This window comes from Manacus vitellinus, unplaced genomic scaffold, assembly GCF_001715985.3.
Source record: "Manacus vitellinus isolate BGI_N305 unplaced genomic scaffold, ASM171598v3 scaffold_3_pilon, whole genome shotgun sequence".
Taxonomy (NCBI): domain Eukaryota; kingdom Metazoa; phylum Chordata; class Aves; order Passeriformes; family Pipridae; genus Manacus; species Manacus vitellinus.
This window is the reverse complement of record NW_021940535.1, coordinates 41,581,716-41,606,780: the sequence shown is the minus strand read 5'-3', so window position 1 is coordinate 41,606,780 and position 25,065 is coordinate 41,581,716. Positions and strand designations below refer to the sequence as shown.

Sequence of the window (25,065 nt, the reverse complement as noted above, 5' to 3'; positions counted from 1 at the left end):
TTGCTATTAGCGTCCAGACATAACCTCTTACGAAAATTGATGACACTTGTGCTAGAAAGATGACAACATGCAGGGATCATTGAGAGTGTGCCAATGAGAGATTTTGGCTGTAAATCTCTGGCAATTTCAGCCAAACATCATTACTGCCAAAGCATTTTAGATACGAATCTAGGAAATAAATAAAATAAAATAAAAAAAAAAGAGTGAATGAAACAAATTATTTGAAGAAACACAATCATGAAAATAAGTTCAGGTGTGTAGTAAGGGGGAGGATATATGGGGGTCTCAAGACTATCAATATAGGACTCTTCTACTTGACAGAAGCAGTATTATAAAAATATTCTGTCCTGCCTTTTTTGCCATTGTTTTCTAGTAGAACAGCCAATCACCTTATACACAGTGATTCTATTTGCCCAAATCTCCTTTCACAGTGGTATCATTACTGTTTATTTCCTTCACACTGTATTTGTCCTGTTTCTTGCCTATTAGTCTTGCTTAAAATATGCTGTTTTCCACATAACTCCTCTTTCCTCTATATACCAATGAACATGAAATTTCTCATTAGTCCTGCTCTCATGACACAGACTCTCCCTGCTAGAAGGCTGTTCCCATCTCCTACATTTTCTGCAGCAGATGATATCAAAATACTCCTTTTTCATTCCTTCCTTCCTCTCCTCTACAAAAGCATAAATTTCAGTAACTTTATGCACGAATAACTACTGCATTAAGCTTAAAATGTTGCAGGATGTCCCTCAGGGCAAAACCAAAGCAGAAGAATTCTGCAACGAAAGCTCTAACAACCCTCCTTGCCCACTTCTTTGGGGACAGTGGAATTCATTTTGCCCCAGAATGAGGATGGGCTGCTTGTCTAAGCAGTGGGAATCCCCTGAGAAGGAGGGAACGGAATATGTAGGCACGTGATCTCAGAGACTCACAGAGTAAAAGCAGCACATGGTAAGAATTAACTAAGTGCTGAACCTCAGAAAGTTATTGTGCATTCAGAATTACCATCCTTAGGGATATTTCTAATCTCCCCTAGGCATCTTTTTGTGGGTAATTAAACACTAAAATATCTTCCAGCCTGAAGTTTTTAAATCTAGTTCTCTAGAAAACATGCATCATTTCAAGCAACATAATGAGCTGGAGCTGAAGTTCTCTGCCTTGCATTACCATTATCATAAGCGTTTGAACATAAATCTCAAAGACTTTATTCTCTTCACTTAACTCTTGCTCACTTCCTTACTTTGGAACACAGAGGGAACCTGTGCTCCATGCCTAAGGATGAAACAAGATTCCTGCCTTGCTTACTGAGAGTCAAAATATCTAATAGACTATCTGTATAAAACAAATGATCTTCACAATGGCATAGGAGTAGCACCAAACTCCTTTGGAAGATATAAATCCATGTGACAAACAAGAAGGAATGTGCATGCTAATGGCAGCAGGAACTGTAACAGCACCAGCTCAGCCTATTCAATCATATGCACAAATAGAGGAGAGAGCAGCTTTTTAGGTGAAGTGCAGAAAAAGAATCAGAGGAAGACAGAAGTACCACAAGGCAGAGTGCAGCTCTAACAAAAGCTGCCCTTCAGCCTCTCTACCCTAACAGCCTGCTCTGTGCCCATGCAGTCCCACCAGAATGTGCTCTGGCTGAACTCTCCTTTCTCCTGTCCTGACAGCTAAAAGAGAACAAGTTGCTTTTTAAACACTAGTGAGCTGAAGTAAGGGCTTGGTGGACTCTGACCTTTTTAGGCTCATGTCAGATGCAGGACTGTGGATTGAACTAAGGAGAGATCTAAGTGTTGATTATAAACCAGGTGTTAATATATGAGGTTTATTGCAGCTAAGTGCTGAACGTTGCTCCTGTGAACAGAAGGCAACTCTAGCAGGTAGACAATCGTGCAGAGCAAACCTTTGCCCACAGGATACAATCTACTGCAACCTCCCAGATGAACATTTCTGTGACTCACTTCACTCCAGCCCTTGTGTGGCGCAGGAGATCCTGGATCCAGTGTAAACATACCACTCTATATCTTGGGCACATTGTACATGGCTGACAAGCTGCTGGGTTTGCTCACTGCCTGCCTTCAGAGAAGTGGTCCTCATTGCTCATGAGAAAAGGAGACAAGTAGAGGCAAAAGCAATTACCACAACCATTTTGCACCATCACTTCCTGTACTAAGTGACCCTGTCTTCTAATAATGCCTTATGGATGAATCTTGTGTCCATGCCTAACATTTCCTTCATCCTCTAGTCTGGAAGGCAGAGCCCAGTGCAGGCCAGGGAGGCCTCAGTGCTCACTTGCCCATTGGCAACTGCACAGCTACTGCTGGAATAAAACAGTGGCTGCAGCTGCTGCTGCTCTGCTCCAAGGTCAGGCCAGAAAAGCTCGGTGCTCCTGCAGCCAGCACAACCCAGGTGGCTGCAGCCTGGTCTGGTCCCAGGAGACCGGCCTTCTTTTCCTGGCTCCATTGCTGTCCTTGGGAAAATTACTCTGACTTTCTGTTTTCTCTCCCACCCTTTATCTGTCTTTTTTGTTTAGACTATGATTTTTCACCTCAGGTTTATAATTTGGTTTTCTTTAGTTTGGAAAGAAAAAACAGGTAGGGTAGGAGCATTTTGAAGAGGCGGGGAAGGAAAAGAGGAGGAGTTGAAAGAGAAAGTACTCTGCTCTAAGTTGAACAAAGTTTGTTGGGAAAGTGAAGCAGTGAAGATAAAAATTAACACTCCCCAGGGCAGAGGTGGGTGAGATATCGAGTAAGTATGAAGAAGTAAAGGTGGAAAAAGCTTGTGCTAGTGGCTGGTGAGATTATGAAGTTGCCTAGGGGTGCCGTGATGGGAGGCATTTGCATTTGGGGGCTAATTTGCAAACCATGCTACTCCTCATTCTGTTTGATATCACCATGGCTCCAGCTGCAATGTATCTTCCTTTAAAAGTTAAAATAACATCTATATCTGCAAAACAAGCTAACAGTGACCCAAAAACTTCCTAGCTATCTGCTCAATCCCTGAAAACCTGTCTTTTCTTGAGCCCTTCCATGCAAAACTGTTCACTCGCTCTCTCAGTGTCATGTACACTGCAGTGTGGAGATGCTACGTTAAACATTTTGACATCATTTGCAATTGTGTCTGCTGGCTCAGATACCTCCAGCACTTTTTTTCTGACATCTGTAGTACTTCAGAAGTGTTGGAAAATAACAAATGGTTTCCATACCCATCTGTGCTCTCCAAAGGAGTCCAGAAAGCAGCCAAACAATTCAGTGATATTTTTTAGCCATTTGGGAGATTTTTTTCCTGCCAATTTCCTATTGCATAGCACAGCCAGCCACTGGTTACTTGACACACAAATGTCTGAGCAGAGCATTGGGTAGTACTTGAAGCTCCAGGGTGTTGAGCAGTTTCATTTACTCCTCATAGCCCCAGCAACCTCAGGCACATTTTTGCCATTGCTCCTTTGCAGTACACTATAGTGGACTGCTGCAGCTTACCATTTGCATATTCTGGCAAATTCACAGAATATTCTGAGTTGAAAGACCCACAAGAATCATTGAGTCCAATTCTTAATTGAATGGCCTGTACAGTGATCAAACCTGCAACCTTGGCATTATTACCAGCAAATGTGTTTTTTTCCCACTGCAATAAAGAAGCAGAGAAGAACACCTCATTTTTCTCTTCCAATAATTACATTTCTTATATTTTTGGCAGATCACTACACCCCTCCAGCATTTGCTTTTATTTTGCATGGCATTAATTCCTAGCATTTTAAAAGTGTTTGCTTTATGGCAGCTTTCTTTTTCCCTGGCAGTATTAATATTATATACTGATTTACCAGCTGAAACATATGGTCTCTGGTTTCCTTATCTCTGATTGTCAAAGTTATTTATTTACCATTTCATTTGTCCAGAGTGTACTTTTGATGAAGCTGCTTGGAACAGTAGTCTATCACTTCAGTCTCCTTTTCCAACACCACTAAAACAGTTCTTCAATTATAGCTGTACCACCTTAAAAGCTTCTGCTATCACAGCTATGTTACCAGACTGCACCCTAAACAACTGCACTGCACATGGGGTTGAATCACAAGCCATGCTTGGGTAAGGTAGAAACATCATTCATTTTTTTAATTTCAAAATGTAGCTAGAAAGAAAGCAGGGGAAAAGTGATTAAAATTATTAACAAGTTGCAGCTCTGCTTGTTTAGTTAACCATACTAAAACAAGAACTGACACCAGCTTCAGTGGCCACACATAATAGCACAGTGCTGTGAGCGCATAGCTTCTGTTTCCCAACACCTCACCTCCAAAAAAGTGTCGAATGGCACGTTTTAATTTTTTTTTAGTCAATATATTCTCCACGAACCTACTTTAAGAAGCACTTTAAAATGTCAAAAGCGTGCTCCGAGGGACTTTGGGAGAGCTACTTTTTAGCTTGGACCGCGTGTTAGCATCACAAGCTTCATCCATCGCCTATTGACCCCACATCCATCAATCACTTAGTGACCTCCATCGCTTTTGGAAACAGTTGCCAGCAAGAGGGGCTGGCGATTCCCCCCACCCTCCTCCCTCAGTGCCACCGCTGTCCCCACGCGTGTCCCGGTCCGTGGAACCAGGCAGGGAGCAGAAGACGCAGCCCTGAAAATGTCGAACATTCCTTCGACACCGGTGGGGAGCGGGGCGGGCGAAGCAAACACTGCCCGCCGCGGGACAGCCCCGTCCAGTCCGGGGGCCGCGGGCGGGGGGCGGGCCGGCCGGTAACCCCCAAACAAGGCGCTGGCGGGGGCACCGGGGGAAGCGGGGAACAAGCGGGCCGCCTCGGGGAGAGCTCTGCCTTCCCTGCCCGCCTTCCCTGCCAGAGACACCGCCCCGGCCCGCCTGACGGCAGCGGGGGAATGTGTTTCCGGGGCGGGCAGAGGGCGGAGGCCGGCCCTCCCTCCCCCCCCCGGGGCGGGCTCCCGCAGCAGCTTCGGAGCGAGCGGCGGGGCGGGCAGACAGCGAGCAGCGAGCCCGGGCGTCCCGCCGCGCCCAGCCCAGCCCAGCCCAGGACGCCGGGGCAGAGGGAGCCGCAGCGAGCCGGCGGCCGGAGCGCGCCCGCTGCCCGGAGCCATGGCCGAGGTAGCGGGAGGGACGGGCGGGGTCGGAGCCGGCCGGGAGCGGGGTGAGCGGTGCCCGTGTCCGCCCGGGCGGGTTCCGGCGGGGGGCGAGGGGAGGCGAGCGCCGCTTCCCACCAGCCGCGCCGGAGCCGTCCCCGTGCCGCTGGTCCCCGCGCCCGTCCGGCGGAGGAGGGGGCGCCGCTCCTCCTCCGTGCCGCCCGGCGCGGTGGCGGGAAGGTGCCGGGGCCCGGCCCGCGGCTTCCTGTGGCGGCGGGACGGCGGGCTCGGGCCTCCCGGGCAGGGGGGGCGGCCGGGCTTTGTCCGCTCGGGCGGCCCTGCCCGGGCAGCGCCCCGACCCTCCTCTCCGAAGGGACCGAGCCGGTGCCGGTGCCGAGAACGGGCAGCGCTCGGCTGGGAAAGTTTGGTGCGGCTTCCCCGGGAGTGCGGGTGAGGGAGGGCTCTGTCCCCTCCCTCCGCGCCCGGTCCGGCGGCGGCAGAGCCGAGGGGGACGGTGCCTGCCGCGGGAAGCGGGCGCTGGAGTTACAGGAATGGGAACGTAAGGAGTGAGGCAGTGAAGGAACTTGAACACCCAGGGGTTTGACCTGCACATGTCAGTGGAAAGTGACCGCTGAGAGCGGGGTATGTCCGGTTTGAATGACTGGATGATCGCAGTGCAGCGTTTTGACCGCTCAGTGCGGTCAAGCGTGTGTGTTTTCTTCTCGAGGATGGCTCTGAACCTCTATAGCTTGATGTAAGTTTGTGTCGGGCTGGAAGTGGGAACGTGAGGCCTCTGTATGCCATGTTTCACACTGAGATTTCTGAAATTACTGCAGTGGGAGTGCAGTGTTTTGTCTCCAGTTATTGGCTTCCTAAATCGATGGTTGGACGGAAACATGAAGTGATAGGAAATTTTTTCTCACTCACTGTTTAGCTCATGTCAGATGTCTTTATCTTATGGAATAAGTGTCTGACTGTCTGTTAGATTCATCAGGTAGTCTTTGTGACTATTTATGAAAAAAAGTTGAACTGCTTATGGTTCCTTCTGCATTTGTCCGTGACATAATACAGCAGTCCATTCATGCCAACACATGTGCACATACCTGTTGGGTGAAAATGTTGATTTTTCTGGTAGACTTGCCATTGGTGCTGCAGTCTTGTTCATGCCAAGATACACAAACCTTCAGGAGTAAGGATTGTCTCCATTCAGATTCGTAGAACCACTCATGGCTAGTGCTGCTTGTGTGCTGAAGTGTTGAAATGGAGCAGAACTTTACATATGTGAAAACAGATTTAGATAATGTCTACTCCTGGTACATTAATTGTTTGGTAGGTGATGCTGGCAGCATGAGGAAGAATTAGGAAGTATTGTGCTACTAGAAAGATGTAAATTAGACTAAATTAAACAAGACTTTAAAAGTAGCGAAGACATTCATTGTCCACATCCATGCCAGTGATGAAACTGATGATTCATTCTCCTGTCACAAAAAGTATAACTTGCCTCTGGCAAATGATTAAGTAGCATTTTGCAAGCCTGCCTAGGGCTATATTTATAAGGGTTGCAAAAACAGTGAGCCATTGGCAATAGGTTGACAAGATGAGACAAGTTTAGGATGTGAACACCTTCAACTTTTGTCCTTTTCAAAGATGTTTCATCTGAAAGATGCAGAGCTGACAGGCATGCAGAATTAAATCTTACCTTAATCAAAGTTGGAGCTGGTAAGTGCTGTATCTGTTTGCCACTCATATGATAAATGAACCAGATTTATTTAAAAATTTATTGTCAGCAGTTAAAACTCTGGTGTTCTTCATGTGTGCAGCCAGGGAGCTCTGTACGTTCGGTCATCTGATCTGTGCCATGCCATGTTCCCAGTGATGCCCACCCTTGTTAAGAAGTGAATAGGAGGAATGCTCATTTCTTTAGAATATGCATGAATTTCTGATTTAAGTGCAGAATTCTAGTGTTTTGTCTTGAGTTTTAAGTGACTCAAGTGGTTAGTCTTCTACCACTTCCTTTGGGAAGTGATTCCCAAAGCTGAAAACAAACTGTCCGGAAACTTTTCCTGCTGTTCTTTCTTCCTGATTCATTATTTCATTCCTCTGCTCTTAACCATCCTCTCTATACCTCTCTTAGGGATTTGAAAAAAGCTTGTTTGCTGTTGCAGCAGCTCAGGAAGTAGATAACTTGGGTAGCATAAAGGCAAACTTGGGGAGAGCCATGCACACATGGGGTGGACACGTGCTATGGTCTCCCTTGCCCTGAATATAATTCCCTCGCTGCCACTGGTATGAGTGCTCTTTAGTTTGTAAATAGTTGTCATGCCTACCTTTCCACCCAGTCTTGATTTAGTTGAGTGATGTGATGCACACTTAGCTTGTGGTTCTCCCAGCCTCTCATCAGCCTGCTACAGGCTCCCTGGCTGGCTGTGGCTCTTGGTAACGTGGCCTTCAGAGACAAGCTACTGCAGCAGGACTGCAGCTAAGCAGGCTGTTAAGTGCCTCCTCCTGATGAGACCCTTTTTGCAAGCCATCAGCAAAGGCTGTAGTTCTGGAACAGATTCCATCCCTGCTCTCTTTCTTTCTAGTGGGCAGACATGCCGAGTTCCTGCTGCTGCTCTCCCGCACGCGATCCAGGTGCCTGGGCTTCTTCAGTGCGGACCTGCCCGTGACCCTGGTGCAGCCTCTGCTCGTGCAGGGAGTGGGTGCTGAGCTGTGCTACCTTCTGTTCTCTGATAGTTGCACCCATTACATGGCACAGAGGAGTGGGTTTTGAGGGGGGGAGTCTGGATGGAGCTTTACTGGCCGTTGGTATACCTGACCTTACTCCTTTCCAAATGCATTTTGTACCCCTTCCATTTAAGAGAGGCTAGTATAATCAGTGAGACATAGCAAAAATGAATTTAAAGCAGGCAAGGATTTTCCTAATCGGTATTAATCACTAGCTTTAAGATTGCTCATGACACCTTATGTGGCACTTTTGAAGAGATACTGATTAAACAGATCCAGAAAAATCAGAATCCAGACTGCACAGTAGCAGAGCCTATTCTGCTTTACTTGCTCTTCTAGAACTTCAAGTGATTTATTTTTTCCATCTTTTTTTTTAGAATGGCCGATCCCCTTGGCATCCTTTTAATTCTTAGGAGCTTCAGTCAGCCCTCTGAGAAGCAATCCTTGTTGGAAGCGCCTTTTTTTCTTTTTTTCCTTTTCCTTTTAAGCTTCTCGGGATCTATTGGTAAAGCTCATAAAGCAATTACATAAATTAAATAAATCTTAAAAATGTAATTAAGGCAATATGTAGTTAGATTTATTTTGGAAGTGTCATTAAAAAGTACTTGCCAGTATGTGTACTATTCCCCTGTGACTAGATTTTTAAGTCATCTGCTATATTCTGTGCCCTGTAGAAAATTGCCTGTCTCCCAGCAGTAGAAAACTCAGAGTTAAGTCTGTGTTTTCCTACCTCTCATCTCCCGTCTGTTTTTGTATTGCTGATTCTACAAATTGTTCCCACTCGCTCTACTCGCCTTGCTTTGAAGTCACGTACCAGTAGTAGCATTTTCCCTGGCAGTTTTAACATTGCTGCTTAGAGGACTCAAGATTTTTCAGGCTACTGCTGTGCTATATGTGTGCGTGGATGTTTTTTAGACAAACACGTGCATCTCAAAGTTATACAAGAAAACAAGTTCTTTGTGTTGGGGAGAGTTAGCTGTTGTTTCTGAGGAGGATGTTTCTTAGCTTTTCAAGAGAGAGTGTCAGAGATTCATGAACAAATTCTGCAGCTCTCTCTCCTGGACAGATATTGGCAATATCTGCATCTGATTTAATGCTATTGTGTCAGAAAATTGAAATTTTTTGGTTAGCTGCAGAATATTGTCATTTATGATACCATCTCCTCTTTTCTGTATAGTTCCTCCTTGCTCCGTGTTGCTCTGCTCTGTGGTGTATTCTGTTGCCAACATTCTGAGAAAGATGATGTTACTTGTCATGGGGTAACCACAGTTAGACCACAATATTGACCAGTATTTGTCGGTTGTTGTGGTTATAGAGTTTCTGGGGTAGCTACAAAGCCATTTTTGTGTTTACCCACAAATGGGAAGAAAAATTTTAGTTCTTTTGTTTGTTTGTTTCTCTTTCCTAATTTGTCCTGCCTAGGTGTGGTCCAGTAACCTAAACATCTAAAACTGTAAATCAGAATAAATTTATGACTGTTCTCTAAACTTTTTTCTCTCCCACCACTTGGATTAGTGAAAGTACCAGTGAAAAGTATATACGTCTTCATTGTAAGAAATTGTCACGTGCTTTAGCTGTGTGAGTTTCTGGCCCAATTTAAGATGTATGTAGACTTGCTGAATAGCTTCTGCTGGGAATGCCACACAGAAAGCTCTGACTTCTGTGAATGAAAAATGAGACACGGGGCACCTCATTATACATCACTAAGGAGTTGGTTGTCTTTTTCAGTACTAAGGGTGCTCTCTTTAGCAGAATGTTGTTATTAAACATCCTGTATTTTTGTAATAACCACCACCTTCCCTTACTTTTCTATTCTTAGACAAATCAGAGTGGTTAGTGGGGTTCCTAGACCATTGTATTCTGCCATTAACAGATTGAAGATGTTCAGAGAGATGGTAAAGTCACTAATGTACTACAAAATTTGCACATAACCAAGCACATGGTAGGGATATTAGCCTGATTAGACTAAAATATTAATGTTTTCTTTTGGGAAAGGTGATAAAATTCCTACCTGACCTGTAATCCTCTTTGGGATGTCACTGAACAAAGGCTCTCTTTAATGTATTAGTGAATTTTTTTTTGCTGTATCTTTCTCATTTCTCTTTACAGTCTGCTGCAAAATGGGTTATGAAACATGCTTTCTGTCTTAAAAGCAGTTTCATGTGCTTTTTTTCCTTTTCCAACAGCAGCAGCAAAACACCATGAGTATTCTTGTGGTTTTTATTGGAGGGGAAGGTTTTGAGTAACAAAGTTGAGGCTGGAATCTTAAGTTTGTTATTGCTAGTAAGAGCTAAGAAGATACTGATGTTTTCTCACTATTCTTTTAATTCCTTTCTTTTTACCACAGAAAAACATTTTGTGTATCTGATAAATTAATGCAGTTCTCATGTTCTGCCAATAAATCATTAGTTTTCTGTTTATAGCTGGTTTCTCTAAAATTCTAATCTGTAAGACCATGTTTAAGCACACATTCTTCTTAAAATGCTCGTAAACTGTAACATATACAATATCTAATATCAGTCTTTTCTCCCTCAAATGATTGGCTTCATATTTGTAGTTCACTTATTTCTGATTTGTGTTTTGTATGAAATCACTTACTTATGCTTATCTTAGTCCTAGTTTTGACTCAGTTTTTTAAGTTCTGTTATTGGTACATCCTAGGGCATAAGCAGGAAGGAGGGCTGTTGTTTATATGAATTCTTGTTGGTTTAAACTATGATTTCTGTTTACTACTTAGAAGTACTTACATGCAGTTAATTTTCTACTGTAGCTATTAACAAATTTTTTACCTTTATAGATGTGCAAGTAAAAGCACTTTAGATGTGGAAGCTGAATGGAAAAAGAGAAAGCTTTCTTCTTTTCTCATCCTTTGCGGCAGAATGAAAAACAGTAATTATATATTGAGTTGAACTGAAACACTGAACTTAACCCTCATTCAAAGATGACTGATTTGTGGTTATCTAAAAGAGAAGAAAAATGATTGTATTAGATTAATTTAGAAGGAGTCAGTATTTCACTTAGGAAGTGGTGCTAATGTGATTCAGAGGTGGTATCTTGGATATTAATGTGTACTTCATCCCTGTTTGAAAAACACACCTGAGACTGGGACATTTAGTTTGGCATAATCTTGACATTGAAGTAAGTATTCAAATAAGGATGAGGAGGCCATTCTGCAAAGGAAAAAGGAGGGTAAGCTGTCATTCTAGGGTTTCTTAATTTTCTTTGGTGGAATTGTAGTTTACTGTGCCCTAATGTGGTGCTACCCTTGGGCGTTGGCACCGAGAGCCGTGTCTGTCTCTTGTGCAGCTGCTTTACGAAGCCCTGTGATCTGCCCTCACCTGCTCTGGGTCTTTGCAGGCTGGTAGGACCTGCTGGGAGTGATCTGCTCTAAAGCACAAGATCACAGGATGCTCTCCCAATGAGTAGTGGGATAACCAGTGTCAGGAGCCTATTGGGGACCATAGGAGGTCATCTGAAGGACCTGGCATTCTAGTAGCTTGGCCAGCATCCTCTGCAAATTCAGTTGCTTAAGTACCAGATTGGGCAACATCCAAGTTCTGCCTAGACCCTCAGCTGTCTGGTTTTCCAGGTCTTGGGTGAGAGGGGGTTTGTGTGAAGATGAGTACAGCTAAAAGGAAAGCCTGTTTTTGAAGTGGAGATAAATACAAAAGAACGTAATCTTTTTGATGTTAAAAAAAAAGCACTCTCCCAGGCATTAAAAGGTGATATGTTTTAGTAGTTGATTATCATTAAATTTGGATTAAATTTTGCATCAGGATGACTTCTTATACCACATCTTTGATAGTGGAGTGGCTGAAGACTTTGTGCTGTCCAGTTAGCAAGTGAAATGCTCCCTCTTCTGATAATGAAAAGGAGAAACGAGGAAATCTTTGCTAGCACCATCCACAAGGTTGGCTAGGGTAAGCAAGGTTGATGTGCTGCCAGTGTGTTCTGGCTGGGTGGTTTTTTCATGTTACACTGATATTTTATTTTCTTGTGCATTAGGAAATTGGTTTTAGTGGGCACAGGATAACATCAGAAATTGCCTTCTCATGGGTTCCTTTTGTGCTTTTGCAAGGTTGTATGCAGTGTATGTACTGTGCTCGCTTTCTGGTGCTAGCTAAAGATTGTCCCAGCGCTGGAAGGCACACTATAGCCCATCTGCACAAAATGCAAGTTTGCTGGTTTTGTGTCAGAATAGATGAAAGATCTGTCTTTCAGTTGGGTGTGAATATAACCTATGTGCACTTCCAAAACATCTGTCAGTGTAACATTTTAGAAGATAGCATTTGTTCTTTGCCTTTACTGTGCAGTTCAAAAGCAGGGAATATTTTTTTGTGTTGTTTTTGTCACTTGTATGCAAATACAAATCTGCATGGGAAATTAGTGTTCAAGAATTTCAGTGTAATTTTTCCTGGGTGTGGACTTGAGCATAAAAAAGGAAACAGCAAATTTCCTTTTTTGGAAGAATGTATTGTACATATCGGCTATAGGTTGTTTAAAATTAGTAAGAAAATCGATAAACAGCAATAAACATTTTTTTCTATGTGTGTGTTATCTCCCTCCACTACAGATGTTGTTCACATAACTTTTCATGTTACATAACCATGTTGCAGATATCTCCAGTTTCAGAGAAAAACTCAACTTCTAGATTAAGGGGTAATTATACTGTGTAAGATTCCTGTCAGCATTTTTACCACTGCCAGCTTACCAATCTGGAGAGTGTTTGGATAGTAATAAAAGAGCTTGCACAGATACTGCTTCTTTTTGGTGCATAATTCCCTCTGCAGTTTCACTTTCTAAATGAATAATGTCCATTTAATATGATTAAGATTTGCTTGTAGCTGGAAGCAATTTTGATACTATGTCTCTGCAGAGTTTGAAAAAAAAAAAAAGAGCTCATTCATTAGTGATAACTCAAAACTCTACCATAGACAAGTGGCTTGCAAATTTACCTGAATTTCATATTTCGTGAAATGTTCCAGTAGCCTTTGAACCATGAATTCTACTAAATATGTGTTTTGTTTTCATAGGAACATGGCTCTGTAGCAATTTATAGCAATATATGTCTTAACTGTCCCTCCTGCCTGTAACTGCGCAGTTTTGCCATCCTCCTTGCACCATCTGCACCAACAGTGGAAGTCATAAGAATGTTCATTGAGTCATGGAAGTAGCTGTTCTGGTTGAAAAATAGCTTGGCAAAAAATTAATTTTCATCTAGATCAGCTGTTTCATCAGTGACCATGTGCGTTACGAGGAACAGGAAAATGTGCAGCTCACAGCAAGAGAGTGTGGCACTGTGGCAGTCCAGAGATCAGTTGTCATAAACTGCTGTGAAACCTCACAGCATCTGTTCATGCCAGTTTTAGTGCTCTTCTGACTTGAGTAATCCATCTTAGCTTGCTAGATCAGGTGAGAAATAACTCAGCAAGGAGTTATTGCTCAGCTTGTTCCACTGCCTCAGTTTAGAGGTGAAAGTATCGACCACAGTTGGCACGAGATAGATGAAGTGTGCCAAGGGGAATTTTAGGGCCTGGAGAAGCTGAACTGTCTCCTCTGTGCACACCTACTTGGCTACTTTGAGAAACCTTATCTTTTATTATCTTTTACAGAGCTCTTAGAAGCAGCCTGTGGACTCCAGGCTTAAAATCCTGCTCTGGAAAGCAGCAGAAGTATATGAATAGGCAGATTGTTCAGGCAAGGACTGTGTTTTATAAAGTACTTTGTGATATGTCTGGATCTTTTTTTTTTTTTTTTTTAAAAGTCTTTTAAGGTTGAATTTATTTTTTCCTGAGATTGGTGAGCTCAAGTGCTCAAAGTGCTCAAACTTCAGAATTAAAATCTGGATGAAGTCCACTGTTTGTTTCACTATGTGCTTCTACCTAGCCAATTATTACTGCCATTGAATTAATAGTCATCATTAGTTATATATATAAAAATATATAACATGCATATGGAAAATTAAATATAGAGAGAATTAAATGTATATTAAAAATCTCATAGATACGGATTTAGAAGGCTGTATGTAGTTCTGTGGGATGATCAGATTTTTATTATTTCTGCATGTTCATTTTTCTGGACATTTACCTGACATTAAAAGAACATTGAGGATAAGAGTTGTTTCGTGCAAGTGGCATTCTAAATTGTGTTTGAATAGTGAATATATTGCAAAGAGTGAATATACAGTGAATCTTTTTAAAAACCTGCAATTAAATATTTGGATCCCATCTGTAAACATTACTCTGTGTACTTGCCATTCAAATACTGAATTAAAATATGAACAAACAGCAACAAAATAAAAACCTTCAGTATTTTATTCTCTGCTTGTCCTAACTTTTTTTGCCAACTAATTTATTCTAATAATCTGTAAAAATAAAATCATCATAGTTCCCCAAACCGGCTGGCTGTGTTACAGAGCGTTCATAAGCAATTCATCCAAGGTCAGCAGGGAAGGAAGGTTGGCCTGTGACAGCCTGAATTTAGGCTGGTTTAGCAGCAAAGAGCCTGGTGTAATTTTGAAAAGTAGTCAGTCCGACAGCCACCTGTCCCTTCATAGGAGCTGTTTCCTCAGCACTCCTCTGTCCATGTGGAGGTCTGATTTTTGCAGACACTTACAGAAAGTGGCTTTTGACGTGGAGGGAGATGGGATGACTCAAGGTCCAAGCTGACCTGACTCGGGATAGTAGTGGGGAAGGTCTATGAGTGGGAGTGCAGGGTCAGAGGTTGCTTTTTTGGAGATGCTGTAGCACTGCTGTTCCTTTCAGCAGCAGTTAACTCATCTTGGTTTTGGTTGCTGAAACTATACCCTGAGTGTTAATGATAGCTCCTGGTGGGTGAGCACTGCCCTGCAACGACAGACGGTTGCTCTTTGTGGTGTGCCAACTTCTGGCTTCCTGCAGTACCTGCAGCAATAGCCAGTGAGACATTTGCAACTGTTTGCTCTTAAAGAAATAGATGAGCAAGACATTGTATTAACTGAAATTCTCTAGCTTTTTACTTAAGAACATACAAGCCTCTGTTCTTCTTTTCCTTTAAAAAAAAGCTTGGATTAAAGTAAGTTTAGCCAGATGTTGTGACAGTCATGGAGGCAGTACAGCCTCGGAAGCATCAGTTACAGTCAGCTGTGTAAGAGCTATATTTATATGCTTAACTAAACTTTTTGTTTCCCCCTGTGTGGATAAACGTGAGGTTTAAGTTGCACAAAATTAAATAATCTCTTTATGGGAGCAGTAAGTGGTGCAGAGTGTGCGGGAATTTAATACCATCACAAGGAACAGACACACGTGTTTTCTACTAGAATGGCTTAAATCATTATGTGGCATTCCTAATTGTAATCTGTTTGTGATGGAACTGCTAAACTTAGCCAAGAAGTCTTGTAGACTGGCAAGACCTATGTAAACAAGCTAAATATTCAAATCACACTTTTTCTCGCCCCAAAAAGGTGCCACATTTAAGCAAGAGAAGAAATTAAATTATTATAGCAAAAACGACTGATGGTTCTAAAAACTTTTGAAAAGTAGTGAAACAACAGAGATTTTTTTTTTCTCTGTTCTAATCACAGTTGGGTCAAGAGGTGCTTGTGATAATGAAAATTCTGAAATATTTGTTACGGAAAAATGCCTACTGATAACAGTGAGATTGGGTACAATGATAATTCTTACAAATTTGTGGAGACAATATGCTTGGAGTCTGTAAGGCTGTGAAGTACTCAAACTATTGGAAACTTCTGTTGGAAAGAGCATGAAAAGTGGATATATTCGACAGCAACAGCGTTAAGGGGAAAAAAATTACGTGTTTTTGTTAGTGACACATACTCATCATATATTTATCCTTAAAGAGGAAGCTGTTTAGTTCTGCATGTATAAAAGTGCTATAGATGTAGAAAACACTTTCAACCACAGTATCGGTTGGTACCCATGGGCTTGGCGTGTTAGTGGTTTAGTGTTGGAGAGGTACTGCCTTTGCAAGGTGCTTGCGCACCAGCACAAGCAGCATATGTACAGATTTGATTGGTTTGTCCTTGCTTAAAATTCATAGAGCTTCATAATGTCCTTGTAGGAATCCCAGCTTTCTGTGGGCAGGATGCACCCACATGGGATTTCATAAGCACAGTAGTTTGCGAAGTGTAGAGTAGCAAGTAGCTGCAAACTGGATTTTCAGGAAAAAAGATATAAATGTTTTAGTTTAAGCTAGTTATAAGTTATAGGTAACCAAGAGTTAAAGCACATTGCTGGTGTTTTAATTAGATGTAGCTGCAGGCTTCTGAGTGCTCTGCTGGAGAATATGGAGTTGTATTTCTCTCCTAATTTAATGTGGAACATTAAGCACAATACACCTGTTTGTTAATCTAGTTTTCCAAAATAGAGTTGTCGGAGTTTAAGCTATAAATTGCAGTCTGTGGATAACTGCCTGGGAAAAATAGTTACATAAGCTTTGGTGGAAAAAAGAATATTTTTCTCATGAGAAGGAGCACCTCACTTGTCTTCTAAACAGTTTCCTATATGTGGTGATCGTACACAGATTGTTCACATGAGCTGTGTCTAAGTACTACCTGCCTTTCAAGCATCAAGATGCTTTCCAAAGCAACTCCTAAACTGTAGAATCTAGGTTTCAAATTATGATTCAACAGACCAAGAGAACGTTATGCAAATAGTCTCTTTCCTTAACACCAAGCCTGGGACAAGGATGGATAATACAGCAAAGAGGAGCTCTTAAATTAATAATTATTTGGGGTATAGTAGTGCTACAGAGGTCTAGTCATGAATTACAAACCATCTGTGCAGGGTGGTGTGTAAATACACTTTTGAAATAAGGTCCCTCCTTCAAAAGTGGTGCTAACTAACCAATGTTAGTCCTACCTGCACCACAGTGCTCTCCAAAAGTCACGAGAACAAAGGGAAGAGATCAAGGTTGCACTTGGGGTTTGCTGACTAGACAGCTTTGTCAGTAGCAGTATCTTCATGTCACCCCTGTGCATCTTTTTCTCATTCTTTTACCTTCTGTCACCATTGTCAGCGTGTCTGGACATGTGTGGCTTCTGAAGTAGAAATATGTTACTAAAAGACAAATCACGGTGTTATATTTGGGGCTGTCCTGTGCAGGGCCGGGAGCTGGACTTTGATGATCCCTGTGGGTCCCTTCCAGCTGTGAATAAATGGAGTGGGCTTCAGCAGCACTAGTATTCTTTACAATTTGCTGTGGAACTTGTTTTTGCTTGTGATGAGTATTATTTAGGTTTGCAGGATTGCAGGAGTTTGTCATTAAGTAAAATTATCAATGGATTTTGCTAATGAAAACAGTTACAAAAATGCAGTGAAATGCAGATAAAAGTACACTGAAATAAAACATGGCATGTAATGTATCCTAAAAGTCTACATTCTGTCGGTTCCTCCTGATTTTCCAGAAGCTACCTGGCTGCCTTTAGTTCCTTGTTGGAGGATAGGTATTCACTTTAAGTCCCTAGAGAAGTCCGTATAGTTCAGATTGGTTGGGTCTGTGTTTAGAGAGGGATTTCAGCTCAGTGTGCACTAGTCAGGGTAGTCATCCATGATACAGGAGATCTGCAGTTCAGGCTCTCTTCTGTGTCTGAGTGTGAACATACATCTGTTTCCCTTCACTTTCCTACAGGCTTGGGCATTTGGTGAGAAAGAAATAAAATTCATGCTCCAAATCATGATCCCAAGACTCTCTTTGTTTGTATGCATGAACAATATGCTGTAAATCTGTATATATTGCAGGGAACAGGATCTGGGACCCCACTTATATCTTTCTTCCACCTCCCACCATATGAGTGCTTCAGTAGATAAACAAGGGACAAAGCTATCAGCTCATTTTCTGTCTCTGTGCCTTTCATTCTTTGTAGCAGCCTTGGTTTAATAAAAGAAGTGGAGATTGCTCTTTCTAGTAAATCCTGTAGAATGATAGAGCATTCCCAGGAAATATGAATGCAAACCCTTTGGGGCTGAGGAGGGACTTTAGCCCAGTTATCTTACTTCCTGTGTATGCCTCAGTACTGTAAAATATCTGGGATCCATTACCACCTTCTGTCGTGCAAATTGTGTCCTAACTGGATCTACCACTTTTTATCTTAAGGTGGAGAGATGTCAGATAGCAGAAAACTTTATCATCTGCAGTTGTTCTGAAATCAGTACCACTGTTTTTTCTGATTATAGAGGAAATTTATGCCTTCCATCAAGAAAAATCTCCTTCCTCACCCCCCTTCCCTGCAGCCAGGCACCTAACTTGGGCAGATTTGTTTCCACTCAGTAATTCAAATCAAGACCAAAAAATACTTTTCATGAAAATACCCAATTGCTTTTCATTCTGCTATTTAGAACTGTCAGTAAGTTGAGGGCTCCTGTGAAATCCAGGAAAAAATACCAGTAAATTCTCTATAAAAGCAATAATATGGTCAAATGGTGTGAGTGCTTGTGAAGTTAGTGGTTCTGTCTGGAAGCAGCTGTGTCCTATATAAACTAACAAACCCCCCATACTCTGGGGACACAAACTAATACCATGAACAGCCTTCCAGATCTGTTCTCATGAGCTGTGGCCTTGTACTTTACATGAGTATTTTCATGTATTCAGCTGAAGAGGCCGTGTGATGCAGGTGCCCATGCTGGGATGTCAGCAAGATCCACAAGTCTATTTTAGAACCTAACACTTACTGATTTTTCCCACTGAATCCAGTCTTTTTTGTGAAATTTAAGCTACTTGTTTTCTTGGCAAATTTTTTAGAGCTGTATGAATAAAGTATGGGTAATAATGTAGTATAACTGAGAATATTAGCAAACCAGTTGTGTTACTCTGTATGTTTGTCCACTTTACTAAGCATGGGAGCAAGGCACAGTAGTTTCCATGCCAAACTTGAAGAACTGTGAGATGTTTTCTCATGGATCAGGCATGCAGAAATGTGTATTCTCATCTTTTTTTGGACTCCCAGCCTGCAGGAGAATCTTCTGAACTAACCAGTGTGACATCCACTAATTACAGCAGATAACCTCAGATAACTGTACTGGAATGAAGGAGATGGTCTCCCTAACCTAAGCAGAAAGTCAGCTTTCCGTAGATTTTAACTCTCTTGTAATTAAAACTTCAGATCTTTATTATATATTATTTTGATATATGATGCCCCTCTAAAACAGAGTGGTTATGGAAGCACTTTTCATGAGTATTTGGAGACTATGCTTGTTTTATTCCATTAACTTAGAGATAATAACTGACAGAGAGAAATTAGGTCCAGTGTGAAATACTGTTGTTTCTTTTAGGCTGTAGCGTCACAGTAGCTGAAGCTTTCTCAGTAAACATTTTGAGTAAGCAGGTTTGATGTGCTGCATTTTTTGTGTAAAACCTGTTTCAGTGCTAAAGAATTTTTTATTTTGCTCTTTAATCTGGGTCAACATCCCATTCTTTCCATATTATTGCAAGCAGTTCAAAACCTGCTTTAACATCTGTGAAGTTGCCAGGACGAGAAAGAACATTGTGGTCTTGATGAGCCTTGCTGTCAGTAGGCTGGTAGGTAGGCTATTGAAGGAAGGCTTACTTGTAGCATTCCAGTTTGGATTGGAATGCTGCCAAGTCCTGCTCGAGACTGGACTTAAGTTGTCCATCTTGACTGTTCCCATGAAGTTCATTTCTCCTACATGGGGTTACACTGCTAGCTCATCTCTGATGATGCAGGGTAGAAGTTGGGCCTCTGTGAAGGGCAGCCATCACAGGGCTGGTCCACATCCAGGGAACAAATAGTTTCGCAGGCTGAGTTAAGGTTTTGGTTCTTTGATTAAAATTTCTGGCAATTCAGCCATCAGTGTTTATCCCAAATCTCCATTTGTGTAATGAAGAATGCATCACGTAGTTTCTTAATGGTGGTCCTGGAGTTTGCTGTGCAAACAGTGTATTCCAACTATAATTCAATGTTACAGTAGCACTGATTAATTAAGTAAGATAGCTGTGAAGGTCACCAATGAAGGATTACCATTTTAAAATTTGTTGGAAAGTCTGCACCACAAACTTGGAAGTTTTAAATGAAAGTAACTCCTTGGTGTAAAACACTTTCATTTTTTATACCATGCGTTTCTGAGCAATATACTTCTCTCAAGACAGAGCAGCAAGATACCATTTTACCACTTTCTTTTTCGACAAATTGCTTCTTTGCAGTGAATAGTTGTACAAGGAGATATGTTTGGAATTGTTGCATGTCCAGGCAAATTCAGGATTGTAATTAATGATGTCTGTTTGGGGAGTTCTGCTGTCAAGGGTACTTACAGGTCGTTGCTAGAGGTTTGTAGTATCTGTGTAATTGATGTCCAGTGTCACTAGGGTGGTTTGGTTTCTCCAGTCCGTTTTTTTTGCCCGTTTTTTTTTGAAATGTGAATGGGATTCATCTTGCCAGTCCATAAAATTCACACTGAAAAGCATGGCCCTCAGCCACCACCAGGAGTGAGGGAAGAGGGACCTTTTTTAGCAGGGTAGCCATCGAGTCCTGAAGCAGGCGTCTCCAGAGACTATTTAATTCTGCTTATTTTAGAAACATGTCTCTTCCTGCTCTTTTTTTAACCAGAGCCTTCATGCCTGGGGGTGGGGGCTTGGCTGTGTGACCAGTGTAGTCCAGCACACAACCACAGGCTGTGGCTGAGGAGCAGGATCTTTTGCTCCTACTTTTGCCCCCCACCCCCCCAAGTTCTCTTTTTCTCCATCCTCATCTCACCTCCTCGGCCATGCCAGGACAAGTGTTTTTGAACCCAGAGGGCAGAAGCAAGAAGCAATCCACTTTGTTGGATTAGTGTTTTGGCCAGATCTTTTCCTTGTTCCAGCACTCCTTGGTGGCCACACTAATGCTGGCATTGGTCAGAAAGGAAAGTAGTAAGAATAATCAACCAGGATGTTGATTCACGAGGTCGAATAATCAACAAGGAAGATAGGGCAGCTCTCTGAAGTGACTTTCTATCCATATACTACATGAAAGTGGCTGTAAATATAATCTCAGCTCTAAGAGGAATCAATTCCGTACAGCGTTTCTGAATCAAGATTTGATTCTGTGGAAACACAGCTGATGCAAAGAGGTGTCAGTCTGCAGGAAGCACGAATGCTAGTCCAAAAGTGTGAGTTGTATATTCATTTCTAGGTTTGTAAGTGTAATTAGAGTGGTGTGTGGGCATGTGAGTAAGCTGGCTGGCTGGTTATGGCCTCAGAAAGGTGGTGTCTGCTCAGCAGCTCAGCTCTTACTGCACACTTAGATGTCTCCCTCGTGGTCTGAAGCGTGGTTGTGTGTTTCAGTAGAAAACTTTGCAGTAAGGCACGATTCAGTATGCAACAGGGGCAGATTGTGGTGTTTTCCTTTGCTTCCATTGGCTTGGTGGATGCTGGATTACAGCGTCACATGAGGAGTGGCTCGGCTGAGGGGAATAATGCTGCAGCAACCCAAGGTGTTGTTCTTAACATGGCCTTAATTATCAGTATAAACTGTGGCCTGTGTCAGGTGGAGTGAAGTGCCAAGGTGGAGGGTGATGAGAGGAGGGCAGCATAGCCATCAGTATTTAATTTCAAAGGAATAAATGTGTCTCTAACTCTTATCTTTTTTTCTTCATCCTGTTTGCCCAGTTAATTTTCAATAGCAGAGATGCTATTGGAGTTCTAATAAATAAATTTAAAAAGCTGCAAAAAGCTTTCGTGCTGTGGAGTAGTAAACTTAATATCTAAATATCTTGATGATTAGCAGAATACAAAGATTCTAAATGTTCGATTTGCAAATTCAAAATTCCATGGAGGAATAATCCTTCCTTTTTCCTGTTATCACTTAATGAGTCTTTCATTTCAAATTAAAAGCTCCAGAGATTTCCATCAAAGCTGGTTTTATAAATAAAAAATTTTCTTCAAGCATTGCTGTTTGTCAAGACAGTAAAAAACAAAACAACGTGGAAAGCAAGGAATCCAAGCATTCAAGGTTATGTCCATATTTGTTTTTCTAAAATATTTAACAAATACAAAGTATGGTTCACAAATGTGCAAAAATAATTTGAAGATCAGTTTTTCAACAGCACACCATTTGCAGCCTTTTAAAAAGAATCCAACTGGTGATATAGTTGTTAAAGAGATTTCAGTTCTTGGCAAGCTTACTTTCTGTAAGCTTTGAGCTGCTTTTTTCAGGGAGGAAAAAAATTACTTTTCCAAGGATTCTGGAATATTTTTCAATGACTTAAAAAAGGGGAGAACAAGTATAATAGAAAGTAGTTAAATGTTGCACAAAAACATTAATTTATTTCTTGTAACATTGAGGTTATTTTTCTGTGCCTGTCATCTGTGGCTGAATACTGACACAGAGTTGAGTTCCAAGGGTTTCCAAAGGCTTCCTCTAGCCGTCTGGTGTAGTTAGGAGTTATTTGTTTGGGTTTCTTCCCTTAATGGAAAAATCTCCAACAGAGCAGTTCGTGGTGCTGTCTGGTGACTTGCAGGGAATGCGTTTGACACCTCTGGGACCGGGCTGCTGCAGAGGCCAGGAGGAGGTTTGCATCTCTTTGCTTGCATTAAAGAACAATCAGAACTGAATCCGAATGAGCAAATCTCAACTCGAGTTTTTCCAAAACTCAGCAGCTGGATAAGCTGTTAAGCCACGGCGGCGAAGGAAGCGAGAGAGCTCGCGTGTGTCGGAGGGCAGGCGCTCGCTCTGGGAGAGGCATTGGCTTAGCCATATATGGAAAAGGACATTTTCCTTGTTAACTTTACAGGGAATCTGTGCCCAGAACTACATTCATCATGCGGATGCATTTCCACTGGAACGTTTCTCTTCCAAATGGTCTTAATCATAGTTTTAGCACTGTGTCACATCTTTGCTGACTTATTTATATAGTCTGTGTGGACTTGCTGTGCTTCCGCTGTTAGTCTGCCCTAAAAAGGTGAACTGTTTATAATTTTCTCGTTTTGGCTAACAGAAAGGATGGTACTAAACTGATGCCAGCAGCTTTGGGTTTCTTTTTCTCTGAAAAACCCACGCCGTCCTGGGCTGTACTTAAAGCAAAACTGCTTCTCAAGTAACAAAATATCCTTTCACTTGAGGGAAGTAAGGTTTGCTGAACAGAGAACATACCTACCATAAAACCAGGAAAGAAGGAACCTAAAGGTTGATCAGCCTGGTAAGGCCTTGCCCTCCAGACTCCTGGTCCAGTAGGTGAGCTCCCACACCGTGTAACCACTGTCTTTCCTAAGCTTTGGTTCAGTCCCTTGTTCTGTGTTCCACCTACTCTCGTTTGTTTGGTATTGGTTACCCTCTGATTGACATTCGTAGTTGCACAAGTTGAATTTAGGTGATCACTTAGAGAGGAGGCTTAATGAAAAAGTGTTCCTGCAACAGAGTTTTTGCAAATGAGTGATCACCTCTGCAGCAACGGGCGGAGGGAAAAACTGGAGTTACATATGTGCCATAGGTAATGTTCAAAAGTTAAGTAAGATATAATATATTAACAGTTCAAACATTGGGGGTTTTATTATCAGTAATTTCTTATATGCATATGCATAACATCCAGCAGAGCCATTCCACAGCATATTCTCTTAATTCTTCTGAGTCTAAACACCACTGCCTGCCCTCTCACTGCAGCATCCACTGAAGAGCGGGCCAAAATGATTTATCAGAAAAACATGTACTGTTGTTGGATACAATTTGTTAGCAAAGGGTTGGCTTCTGTTCGAAACTTCCTCCATCAGCAGCCATCCCTTCTCAGTTAGGTCTGGCTGGATGTGCAAAATAACAGCTATGTTACAACCCTAGATCCGTGTGGGAAAACCAAAGCTCAACTGCTGTACTAATTTAAGCATTGCTCACTTTGTTGCTAAGTTATATGAAAAATAGTACATCTTCTAGAAAAATGACGTTAGTTTTTGAAGGGTCTGCCAAATTCACTTTTCCTTGGCTATATTGCAAGATATTTTTTAGAACAAAAAGTTATTAAGAATATTGTTTGCAGGATGACTGGAAAGGCTTTAATTAGCAATAACATTTTAGGATGACCAAGGAAACTGGCAGCTACTGTCCAAGTTCTCAGAATTTACAATGAGTAAAAAAGAAATAGAATTTAAAATAGTACCAAAATTTAAAAGATGTGATAACTGACTCTGGCTGACTACCCACTATTAGAGTAGAAGAAAATTTCAAAAAAATGGCCTACTTGAAACCTATTTTAGACCTTAATCCTCTGCAGTACTAAGTGAAGTCTCTCAACTAGTTAGGGAAAATGACAAGTCAATAGTTTTTAAGTATTCAAATCTTGTCTCATAAAGCATGTAAATTATATAGTTTTGATGTAGGTATTTTTTCTGCCAGGCTTTCATTAATATTTATAGCACTGAACAAAGGGTAGAGTGTTTTTTCTTTGGTATGGATGGTATCCATTAATTTTCTGTTGTCTAAAGAAAAAAAGGGGGGCAGATTTTATATCAAGGATGCTTTATAGTGCATATTGTGAGAGAAAATTTCTGGTTTGGAGTATAAAGTGCAAAGTTAAGCTGTAAAATGCCCTTTGAATTCTGAGGAAAATGTTTTGGAAAGGGCCTTGGTATTTATCTTAGAGATTGGAATATCAAAGCTCTGTTTCCATCTTGTATTTCTGTGGTGTCTTTATTTAGAAGTATTTCTCTGATAATGTTCAGAGCATAAACATTTTTTTATAAGATGTTAAAAGACTGGTCTGGATTCTTCCCCCCTAACTGAATAGAATTTCCTAATTTCTCATAGCTTGCTGATTTACCTAGCATAAGAATATATCAAAGTATTTCAAAGTAATTTAAGAAGCTCCCCTGTTTCATATCTTCTGAATACAGTGTAGCCCACAAACATGTCAAGCTGGTACATCTAAGATAATTTGATTTGCATCTGCTCCGTGTTCCTTGTCTCCTGTGAAACACAGTTACATGTCTGCAGTTTCACCCAATTTTTTATTTTCCTTTTTGGTACTTAGTCATTACAATAAATCATACAATTTGGTTTTCTGGTTTTGTGTTTCAGACTACTTTAAAATTGTTCACATATGCTGGGGTCCTCTGTTGCTTGATATGGAATGGATTTGCTCAGCAAGGTGAGTCACTTGATTACAGTGCAGTAGTTTAATGCTGCTTTAAAGCTGCATCTGATTAGCAGTTATTTATGTAGATAGATGTATCCTCATTAGACAAATGCTAATGGCAGTAGGTCAGTCATATCTCATGTTAATAACCTGTTCATAGTTAGAACTTAATTTACAAAGCCAGAATGAAACAAAGTAAAATTCT

The 25,065-nt window shown here is 41.6% G+C and overlaps 1 protein-coding gene across 2 annotated transcripts in view; it reads left to right on the top strand.

The window, feature by feature from the left end:
- Positions 1–5,043: 5,043 nt before the first annotated feature.
- Positions 5,044–25,065, top strand: part of ITGB1 (integrin subunit beta 1) — a 44,169-nt gene continuing 24,147 nt past the window's right edge. The window contains exons 1-2 of one of the 2 annotated variants that reach the window (XM_029961713.1): positions 5,044–5,107; positions 24,803–24,872. In XM_029961713.1, the coding sequence (XP_029817573.1) occupies positions 5,099–5,107; positions 24,803–24,872 (79 nt within the window). In that variant the 5' untranslated portion in view covers positions 5,044–5,098. The remainder of the gene's footprint in view (positions 5,108–24,802; positions 24,873–25,065) is intronic. The other variant, XM_029961714.1, reaches the window with a different exon arrangement.